Consider the following 11515-nt stretch of genomic DNA (forward strand, 5'->3'; position numbering starts at 1 on the left):
ACCGTTCTAAGACTGCTCGAAAGGAAGGGAGCCTTCCTCAAGGCTTTTGCTGCAGTTCTAGAGCTCCTGCGGGTAGCTCTGTAGAACCCCTGGCTTCGTTCCTGGCAATCCCATTCCCTGGTCCATCAGTCACAGCAGGCAGCTTCTTGTAGAAACCATTCAACTACACAAACCCTTCTTCCAGGAAGACAGCCCTTACACATTATTAATTAAAAGCCGTTTCCAAGCAGATAGCAGAGCCAACACTTTCAAAGGCAACATAACAACTAGTCCTGGAAGGAACATACTTCATAAACCATCGCTGAGAAATTAAAAGAACCATTTTTTTTGGTGTGAAAGACTGAAGGTGTATATACATCCCCTACTCCCTGGTAGCAATTACCTAACCAGAAGTAGGCAGCACTGCCCCTCTCTTTCCCAGCTGCTTGAAGATCTCACACAGGGACAAATAAACATGGGAGTTATGTTGGTTCCCACAGCACTAAAACATCTGCTAAACAAAGCAGTGGAACAAGGATCCCTTTAAGGGATGGTAATGCCTGAATACACTGGAAGCCCACGGGGAACACAGCTCAGGTTTGCAGAGACCCACAAAACACCAACACAAAAAGCACTCCAACTTCCCCATGCCTGATTTTTGTGAAGGTGTGAGGGGAGAAAGGGAATTTTACGGCATGACAGGGAAAAAAGTTTTCTTGCAAGCAGGTTGTGCAATCCAGAGCTTCAACTGCTGTACTCAGAACAGCTTTTCTTTAGGGAAAGGGAACCAAAACTAACCCTCTCTGAGGCTGGAGATCTCCAAGCCAAAGCTAGCCAACAGGCAGAGATGATCAGATGAGCAAAAAGGATTTGGTAAGCCATTTGCCAGCAACAGGACATCTTCAGAGAGAAGGGAAAGGCGGCCAAGCAGCTTCAGGGCTCCATCCTTGTACAGCCTTCGACCTGACAAAGAAAACAGAAAACAACAGAAAGAAGCATCAGCCAGAGATGGTGCTGTAGGTTGACTCTATACACTCACAGACGGATGCTCGTCAACACTTTCCTATTTGTTCCCTGATGAACGAAGACAGCCTGCACAAACGCTGCATGCACCTTTGAGTCTAGATGTGAAAACAGTGAGCATCCTGTAACACTGCTGTTCCGTTGTTTCATATACTTGCAGGCACAGGAATCAAGTATGTACTAAATTCACCAGGCAGTTGCTTACATGGGAAGTTCTTTTCATGGTACTAAGTCCCAGTGATAGCTTCACATTCTCCCCTCAGGAGGAATCCATCTCTTCATTCCTAACCTCCTCCCCAAAACTGATTCCAACATGACCCAAATCAGCCAAGAGACAGTTCCTGGATGCAATTACATGCAGTCTTTCACCAACGTAACTCCTGTTTCAGGTAGCAGAGGGGTGGTGCCATGGTAAGGTAACCCAGAGACACCACCTTCTAAGGCCAGTGTGTGGTCTCAGTCAGACAGAAGTCCAAGCCTTGAACTTAAGAAGCCAGCAACGCCTGTTACCAGGAGCACAAGATACTTATATAAAAGAACAGAATTCACCCTGTTCTAGCTTCCTCAAAAGTCTACGTGAACCTAAGCTAAGCAGCTTCAGTTTTTCCACAGCAAAAATAAACAGCGTCTTCTCATGATACTTGAGCAAATGCTGCTGCCACTTAGTGCATCAGTGCATTCAGCCAATGTCACACCGTTTAGATCCACCCCACCAAGCTGCATTCTGGCATGGCTCACAGCCCTCTCCCAACATCATAGGGATAAGCCCCGCACTGCCACACTCACCTCCACTGTTCCCATTCTCCACAGGCTCTGCTGAGTAGAAGATATAATCAACAGTGGCTCCAAGCCCCATGGGCATCGTGGTGACCTCTGGGCGTCCCTTCTGTGGCAGGAAGTGGCTGTAGACAGAAGTCAGCTTGAGGCCGTGCTGGATAACACCTGAAGACCTGCACATGAAGAGCCACTGTTTACCAAGGAAGGAAAGAGAACGATGCAGTGTTCAGTACTGCAGTCACAGCTGAATTTGGATGTTCCCTTGCTGATGCAACTGACCAAACTGTTTCTACTTTATGAACAGTCCTTCAGAATCATTCACTCCACTTACACCAAAACCAAAGCAGACTATGAACTTCCTTTGTCTCCAATACCCAGTTCTGTCTATGGCCTTCATTCTTGACTTCACCAGCACAATGCTGACAGAACAGTGCCCAGCTGCTGGGACAACCCTAGGTGGACCTGACCCTTCCAGACAGCTCTCCTTACTCTCTTCCACCCCCACATTCCTTTCAGCCTTTACTTCAGCCAGATTTTCAGTGCTCAGGAAAGCAAGAACGGGTTTGAAGAGCGGGGCCGTTGAAGGTGCACCAAATTACCTTGGGACAAACGGCTGGGGATCAGGGTCTTTCACCATGGCAGCAGGCTTGGGCCAGTTTGCAGGGCGGTCTGCAAAGGAGCAAAGAGATTCCAGCCAGACCTACACAGATCCTGGAACAGGCTGCTCATCCCAAGTCTGAGAAGCTTCTCCTGAGACCAACGAATCTTTTTGCCCAAGAAGAGCAGATAGCTTCCAGTCACAGGCACCTTAAAGAAAAATATTCACAGGAAACCCCAACTCTAAGACTAACAGGAACATCCTGTGAGCAGATCAGTGCAGACAACTGAGAAGTCATATTCTATCCTGCTAAGGACATGTCCTTAAAGCATTTAATATTATCAGCGCTCAGGGTACTTCAACCTTTGCTCTCAAAGGAAGTTCATTTGCCTTAGCCTACAGCTTACTCTAAGGGTGTCTAGAAAGGCAGAACAGGCATGGAAAGAGCAGAACCCGCCATGCCACAAGGCCCAGAGGTAAGGCAGTGTCTACTGAGTATCAGCCTCCAGAGACATCTATGTTGGGGCCACTGTGACATTACAGTCTTCAGGTTTATTCTACCCCACCAAAAATCTTGAGGCAGAAAAAACCCAAAATATTTATATATATATATACACACACACATATTTCACTTTATAAGAAACAGCCTCCAAAAGAGGCTCAATCTCAGTGCATCTCAAGGAACACAGTCAGCATGTAAGAGGGTGGTAAGATTGTACTCCTCTGAGCTCTCATGGAATCCATTAGTAACCACACACTCACAGAAGGCACGCTTCTGCCTTCCCCTTTTCTCACCAGGCATTGCCTCCACCTCACATTTTCATCAAAACCAAGCTAGGGGAGTCACAAGCTGAAAAATATTCCATTAATACCTGGTTTAGCATCTGTCACACCTTCCAAGAGGTCCAGCTGTGGTGGTCGTTCACAAGCAACATCACAGAAACGAAACTGGAGCAAGAAGTCCCGGCTGTACTTACGTCTGCCTGCAGAGAAAAATACATGTTAAAAGAAGAAAATAACTGCAGCAAAGTCACATCTACAGGGAACATCTGCACACTCTTTAGTCCTTTAGACCTCTTAAGTTTAAGAGAGGTTTTTGTGCCCAAGCACCCTGACCCCATGAGAATGGGAATCACTTAATAACCTAAATGTAGAACAGAAGAGATGAGTAAATGTAGAACGAAGCACAGTTATTGTTAGCCCCTTAGCTAACGCAACAGTCATGGTCAGCACCCTGATGAAACAAATCATGTCCCCTCTGAGACAAGGGACTTCAAAGCAGACCAGTTAGTATGCAACTCAAGGAAATGTCTGCCAAAAAAGAAAAAACACCTCTAGAGATCATGTTGAATACAACTTCTACAATCAAGATTCCAAAAAAAGCTATTTAGTGTGGGCATCTTTTTTTTTTTTTTTTTAATCCTAAGGACAGCAGAGAACAGTCATGATAGTAACTAGGCCCTTAAGAATGATTTGCTAATAGCGGTGTGCAAATACTGCCCAAAACTGCTCCCACAAACACGTCCAGCTGAAAGCTGTGGCTGCTGAACATGGTTTACAATTGCACAAAAGCCTAAGTCTGGGAATATGAAAGAGACAGGGAAACATTCAGCTCCTGACTAGAGAAAGAAAATGGCAGAAACTGGGCTACAGCAATAGACTCCAAAAAAATTATAATCAAGGAAATGGATAGGAGAAGAGAATATTTGCTGTCTCATGCAACACACGCCCAAGCCAGAGAGACAGCAAGGGCCACAAACTGTCCATCTTCATCAAATTCATGTTCTCAGCGCACCTGGAGCTCACCTGGTTTCTTTGGCTGGCACAGGGTGACATATTGGCAGTTGTCTGTTACACCCAGTGAGCTTGGCCATAGTGGAGTCAGCAGTTTCCGTGAATGCCACTGTTGGGAAAAGTCTTCCTGACCAGACACCTGCAAGGAGGCCAGAAACAGGGAGAGGAAATATCAGCACACCGAGCAGAACTTTTGCAAGATAGAGACAATGTACATACATACACTTGCCAAGAGCAAGACGGGAGAATGCCCTCATAGAAAGGCACGACCTAAACTATTCAGAGTATGGCGCAGATATAACCCTTCAGCTGTGGGGGATAGATACAATTAGCTAAAAGTCACCTGACCAGATACTTTGCAGGCATCTATTACTGAACTGATGATTTAGCTTGAAAGCTAATGTTGTATTTGATCATGGATACACAGTAACAGGTAACAACAAGAAACTCTTAACATAGGTGCTCATTTCAAACCATTTTCAGATCAGACATCCACATAAAATTTCACCAAGTCTTGGTGGAGTTGTGCTTCCCTACACTTCCAGTCACGCAAGAGCAAAAATCCCACAGAAAGGGAAAACAAGGACCTGAAATTAAGTGGTCTCTTTTTAACCAGTCTGCCTCAAGAGAAACCAAAGAAGCAGTGGCGGAAACAACACACACACATTTGTCGGTTTCTTTCCCAGCAGTACTGGAGGCATTGGGGAAGGCTGCTGAATAACTGAATTCAGTATCTGGACTACCTCCTTACAAGAGAAAGAACGCAGCCATGCATTTCTCTAGCAGCACGCAATAAAGAACTACCCAATCTCAGTTCTGGCTGGTACCCACCTTCCAGGCTGGCATCCCATGGTAGGAAAGTTCACCGTTCCGGATGAATTTGTAGAGTGGAGAATCAGGTACAGAGTTCAGGTCTCCACATAAGATGACAGGATAGTGGCTGCCTTCAGCAGTTCTTGCAACCTTGTCAATCTCTGCTAGAAGCAAGGCCATCTGGGCCAGTTTGATATCTCCCCGCCGGGGATTGAACAAAACATGAGTGTTGGCCACACACAAAGGACTGACTGCCTTCAGATCTAGGCCCTCTGGAAGCAGAGGCTGTAGCAGCAGCACCAAGCCCACGTTATCCCGATTGAGGACATCTAGGCCAGGGCGGAAGTATTCTATGGGGCTGAGGCTGATCAGCTGGAACCTGCTGTGCTTATAGCACACTGCACAGCCATCTGTCTTCGTCCCAGTTCTCCGTTTATAGACGCACGCAAAGCCTGAAAAGAAACCATCACCTATTAAAAGGATTATCCAGTCACTACTTCAGGTTCCCCCCATCTGCTGGGGAGTTCAGCAAGTCTGTGTAGCAGAAGAGGTTCTCACTACATTTGGGCAGAGCATTATACCCAATTCTCAGTTATATTATACCCAAATCACAGTTTACCATTTATCGTTGAGGGCATTTTCCCCTCTTCTTGTCCTTACAGGACTCTGATCTGTCAATTCTGAGAAAGATCAGTTACAAAACAAAGGGTAATGGTCTAGGCAGACAGTTCAAAAGTAGGGCCAGCAGTCACCCGACAAAGACGATAAGCTCTCTCAAGACCAAGTGCTTTGAAGACGTTAAGTAGGAAGCACTGCTTGGCCAGTTCCATGAACTGGAGGTACAGACACACAAAAGCAGGACATACCCATCTCCTTGAACGTCGGTTCCAGCTGCTCACAGTAATGGTTCTCTTGCACCTCCTGGAGACACAGAACCTAGAAGGAAGGCAGAGACCTCACTCACTCCACCATTATTTGCTAGTAACCACGTCCACTCACATGTCAACCCTGCAACCAAGAAGGTCATCGCTGCAACTCTGTCCTGTATTCCCAGATTGAGAGCAGTAACTTTCTGGGTCACATTAATTTACCACTCAGTTTTCCAGTGATGAGGCAGGAGATCCTTCATCAAAGAGGACTCAAAGAATAAAGTCATGAAGTCCTCTTCCATGCAGGCTTCCCCTCCTGTGCTGCCTTATAAACCTGGTTCTTTTCTCCCCAAACACACATTATCTCTTCTTCCTCTACTTCTGCTGCTTAAAGAAATTAAGCCCTGCCATCAAAGTATGACCATTTTCTACAGTAACACAGTAAAAGCAAGAAACACACCAAAAAAACATACACACAAGGCCTCAAGTACTCTCAGAGGAATCAGTGTTCAGTTACCAAGCAGGCAGTAACTTCCCCCCCATCTTTCCCTCCCCCTAAATACTGTTAGATCAAACAAGGAATTCAAATTCTGGTGACACTGATGTGGGAAGGGCTCTGTCATACTCACATCAGGATCCCAGTGCTGGATCTCCTGCAAAAGATTGGGAAGGCGGTAGTTCCAGTTCAGGATGTCTGGATGACAGTGTAAGTAGAGTTCAAAGCCCTGCTCCACCAGGTCCTGAGCAAGGATGTTGTAAGACATGACTCGAAATTCGAAGAGAGAAGTGTTTTTCGAGACCTGCTCTAGCATACAGGGCTGGACAGAAAGATCTTCCCAGTCTCTCCATAAAATCTCTATACGCAAGAGACAAAAAGCCAAGTTACAGCTCTGCTGGGTACCCTGCTGATAATTTTGTTCTCCTTGGGATGCAGGGAATAGCCATTTTCATTCTCTAAGCCAGGGCGTTCTACCCTCTGAGCAAACCCCCACCTGCTCTGGTTTTCAGGTGCTCTTTTTGCCTTTGGATAGTTGTCAATGGGGACGGCATAACAGAAGTCCAGAGTCAAGCATTCTGAAACACTTGACAGTTTTGGGGTGCTTTTAACATTATAAAGCCAGCACTTGAGAACACTTGTGGGAAATGAACATATATTGATGTTCACACCAGACAATCTAATAGCACAGAGACTACTAGCTGTGACCAGCCCTCCCTCAGCAAAAACTCACTTTATAGTTTTCACTAGCAGATCCTGTCAATTCTGCATGGACAGATATAATCAATGTCTTACTGAAAGCAAGCACAGACACAATAAACTGACCACATTCACTACAAATAAAAATCCCAAACTGAACATTAGATTCAGGGCTGTTAAACTACTGACCATGGTAGGGTACCTCTGTCGGGAGAGGACAAAATTGTACTGTATCCTGAACGGGCCAGGCTGGGGGCTCCACTGGCACTGGCTTTGCATCACATGCTAAACTCCAGGCCAGCACAGCTGGGTCTTCATTCTGCACTTCTACACCGATAGCAGCACAGCCAGCTATCTGGTGATCCGTCTGTGGCACCACAGTCGCCCAAGGGGCGCTGCCTTTTACAGCCACTGCTTCCTCTGCTGGTGATTTTGCCAGTTCAGTCACTGCATCATCTTGCGGTTCTGAAGAAGCCAAGCCGTGTAGCTCTGTGAGCTGCTGACCAGGGCACTGCGTGACTTCTGGAGCTGAACTCAGGTCACTGAGGCTAGTCATCAATAGCTCTGAACCTTCTAACCAGTCACTAGTGAGCGTAACTGATACTTTCCCCACTGCCGGAACACTCTCACTGTCTGGTAAGTTCCCTGCTCCTTCCTCCAGCCACTGCTGGAGAAGAGCTTCTTGTTCTTCTGGGACTGAACTTCCTCTGGTCGCAGCAAAGACACCTTCTATCTGGGTGGACGTGCTCTTCGCCAGAAGCACATTCTTTCGACAGGTAAAGAAAGCATCTGCCATTAAAACAAACAAAACCAACATAAGACAGATGGAAATCCTTTCTAAATCACTAATTTTCCTATAGATTTGCCGTAACACTGTGCAATACAACCATTCATTACGGCAACCCAAATAAATGACTTCTCTGAAGAAAACCAGTTACAGTCTGAATAACTTACCCTGCCTCCTCCTGAATGTGAGGCCACAGTCCAACTCTAGTAACACTATTCAAAGTCACTGAAACTATACAGGATGGCAATGGCTTTACCAGCTCTAGGGAATGCAGTTCTAACTTACGCAGCGCCACTGCCCATCAGCCAAGCTAAAAGGCCTTGTGGAAACTATCAGCACTCAGCAACAGAGGTAAAGGCACAGTCTGTAGAAGTTAGCTGATGGAGTGTATGGGCTAAGAAGCCAAGCTCTTGCAGATCACCACTCGGAGCAAGTTTCTTCCCAGAGACTGAGTAAGAAAGTAGTGCTCAGCTAAAAGGATAAAACATATCACAAAATGTATCAGAGAAGAAAATCTGTTCTGTTATTAAGACTTATAAAATAGACACAGAGTGACCAATGTGTGCAGTCAAGAGCCTTATTTGAGAGAATATACGCACAGAAGAACTATGGATCACCTGATGACTGACATCTGTAAACTTATTAAGTTAATGACTTACTAAGACAAAGTAAGACATTAAAAAATCCCTGCTGTTAATGTCACGCTTCAATATATGAATACTGGTGGGGTAAAGCAGAAAAAGACTGGGACTCTTTATTTGCATCTGTACAAGAGTTGATGGCATTTACATTTTGCTATGAATTCTGTGCAGACACTAGTCCCTACCATTGACTAGCAATTTCTGTTTCTACAAATCACTTTTTCTCTGCTGTCACTGTGCCAGTCAGCCACAGCAGTAACATACAGGAGTCAGCAACATCCCTGTGCGCTTTTACTGTACACTGCGCGACAAAGCTTTCTGTAGGTGTCAGAAACGGAGCTTTACAAACCACAGTCCCCTCTGTAGTTTTGTAACTAAGCTGACGAACATCAAAAACACCAATGCACCAAGGTAATTATTTTCACACAACGCCAGCCAGGCTGTGCCAAGAGCCTGTTACTGCAGAACAAGAGCTGAATGTGAGAGGACTCAAGCAGCTCGCAGCAGCTGCCACAGGCCCGGGGGCAGGTTCGGGCAGAAGGGCGGCTTTGCCCCACCGCAGTCACCAGGGGCTGTGAAGAAGCAGCAGGGTCTCGGAGCTCTGAGCAATGCTGATGCGCACAAAGCCCACCCATGAGCCACCCGCAGGTCCTTGTGGAGGCGCAGGCCTCCGCGCAGCGCAGCTCCACAGATCCCCCCTGGCCTGCAGCGCAAGTGCGGGCGGGAGGCTGCAGCCCCACGCACCCCGCCACCTGCACTGCGCCGCAGCAGCCGGCAGCTGCCCCCAGCCCGGCCCCAGCAGCCCCGGCCCCAGCGGCCCCGGCCCGGCACCGCCGCCCGCGGGCAGCGGCCCCGGGCCCGCCCGCCGCGCCTCTGCCCAGGCCGGGCGACCCGGCGGGCCGCGGCGCTACGCGAGGGCGCTGGCTGCCGGCCGCCCAGGCCCCCCGGGCCGTAACGCCTCAGGCCGGGCCGCCGGGAGCCGAGGGGCACCCGCCCCCCGCTCCTGCCGGCCCCCGCCGCCGCCGCCGCCACCCGCCCGGGGCCGGGTTACCTCGGAGGGCCCGGAGGAGCCGCGCCGCCGGCAGCAGCACGTAGCAGAGCACGGTGCCGATCATACCGCCCGGCGCTGCCCGGCCTCCGCCGCCCCCGGCCCGGCCCCAGCGAGGCGACGCGACGCGCCGGCCCCGCCTCAGCAACGACCTGACGGCGCGGCCGCGGTGCGGGCCCCGCCATTGCGCACGCACTCAGCGCGGCGGGCCGGCTCCGCGCTGGGGCCGCGCTAGGGACGGCCGGGGCCTAGCGGGCGGCTGCGGCCTGGAGGGCGGCTACGGCCCGGCCTGACGCTGCTGTGGGGCCGCCCCCTCGCTGCGGGCCCGGCCGGGGTGGGGCGGCTTGGGCCGCTGTGGGGCAGGGGCGCGGCCGGGGCTCAGGAGCTGTGACCCCGGGCGGGATGACGTGACCCTGGCCGGGATGCCGGCAGCTGTCTGGCCCTGCCACCCTGAAAAATGCGTTTTCAGACGCGCACCCGCCATCCTGCAGAAATCTAAACAGAAAGGAAAATTTCCAGGAGTTTTTTCCCCCCTGGAAAGCCACGGAGCAAATAAAGGCCCATTTGCTCCGGATGAGTTAATAATTACACAGGTTTTGCAAACACGGGTGACAACAGCCAAGGTGCTGCAGCCGGGTGCTGGTGTGACGGTGAGATGCGGGCCAGGCTCCCTCAGTCATAGCAGTCCTGCAAAACCAGCCCCTCACACCCCGCTGTCAGCATGCCGTGGCCTGTGCAAGCCGAGACCTGTTGCGTGCTGAAAGCGGACGGTTTCATGTGAAACAAGAAGTCCTGGTTGAAGTCCATGTTGTTAATGTTTTGCTTCATCCCATGTTCAAATGTGTACAACACCCAAAGGCAAACAGATCACACTGAACGCGGCTACAGCTTTTTACACCGAACATGCTCTTCTAATCGGTGGCCACCTTCCAAACTCTAAGATGGGCACTTGGAACGAAGTCAACACCCATGCCAACCCTGCCTTTTGCGCTGACGAGTGCAGCCAAACTGCTCCCTTGATGGTGACCAGCTGCTGTCTCACGGGTTATACTGAGACCAAATAGTTTTTGAGGGACAACCTGCCTCTTTGTTACCCTATTTGTGTACGGTGATTAGCAAAATGGCCATCCACAGGTAGGATGTGAGCTGATATTATAATGTATATAAATAGCCCCACCAGTCTCGTTTTCAAATCCCCAGTTATAAAACACGGCAGAGCATAGACACAGTGACTTGTCTCAAGTCTCATGGATGTCCCACAGATGCCTCTGGCAAAGCACAGAACTGGGCTGTGGTCTCCCATCTCCTGCTGCAGTAAGCAAATCTCTAGAAACCATCGTTGGTTACTAGTCAGAAAATGGAGGGTGTTCTCCAGAGGAAGGATCTGCAACGTTAAGGGCCGATGACTCAGGCAATTAAAACAAGGCTATTCTTTAAAAGGAAAGGTCTAAGAAAGTGTCTTCATACCCAACCCACATTAAGATAACCAGGCTGAAATCAGAGAAGAATGTTAGCCGGTGCCACAAACAAGCAAGTATGCAGATAGCCACAGTTGTTTGGCCTACACTAGAAAAAATATTTACAAACTTTGGCAATAAAATCAAAGCTGACAACGATCCTCTGCTTCAGGGTCAAACCTTCCACTGGCTTTTGTGGCATTTTGTTCTGTATCTGAATATAACCCTACCATGGTCTCTAGTGACTGGACTACTTGAGAACTATGAGAACTATGTAGAAACTCGGGGACTCAAACCACCAAAAATACCCTATCCTTGGGGAAATGGATTTTGTCTTCCTCTCCATACAGCCCATATTACACCATGTAGGCTACATAAACTTCAAGGTGTGTACAAAAGATTAGGTTCACTGAGCATCACCCATAACGGAGAGATTTCTAATTGTATGTGTTAGTTAACCTTTATCAGAAAGCCTCTTGTGTTACAGTTTTGGTTTTAGCCCCTTAGGAAAGGTCACAAAGTCCTCAGTATAAA

General features: G+C 48.8%; 1 protein-coding gene across 6 annotated transcripts in view; it reads right to left on the reverse strand.

The window, feature by feature from the left end:
• ANGEL1 (angel homolog 1) overlaps positions 1-10074 on the reverse strand; it is a 31579-nt gene extending 21505 nt beyond the window's left edge. For 2 of the 6 annotated variants that reach the window (XM_040601842.1, XM_040601840.1), the window contains exons 1-10: positions 9528-9659; positions 7238-7837; positions 6483-6709; positions 5851-5920; positions 5003-5436; positions 4184-4310; positions 3250-3360; positions 2379-2448; positions 1789-1952; positions 778-942 (exon numbers count right to left, since the gene is read on the reverse strand). In XM_040601842.1, coding sequence (XP_040457776.1) covers positions 778-942; positions 1789-1952; positions 2379-2448; positions 3250-3360; positions 4184-4310; positions 5003-5436; positions 5851-5920; positions 6483-6709; positions 7238-7837; positions 9528-9591 — 2032 coding nt within the window. In that variant the 5' untranslated portion in view covers positions 9592-9659. Of the gene's footprint in view, positions 1-777; positions 943-1788; positions 1970-2378; positions 2587-3249; positions 3361-4183; positions 4311-5002; positions 5437-5850; positions 5921-6482; positions 6710-7237; positions 7838-9527; positions 9660-10001 lie in introns of those variants that run through there. The other 4 variants (XM_040601841.1, XM_040601845.1, XM_040601844.1 and 1 more) reach the window with 4 other exon arrangements.
• Positions 10075-11515: the final 1441 nt, after the last annotated feature.

Source organism: Falco naumanni, chromosome 7 (genome assembly GCF_017639655.2).
Source record: "Falco naumanni isolate bFalNau1 chromosome 7, bFalNau1.pat, whole genome shotgun sequence".
Taxonomy (NCBI): Eukaryota; Metazoa; Chordata; class Aves; order Falconiformes; family Falconidae; genus Falco; species Falco naumanni.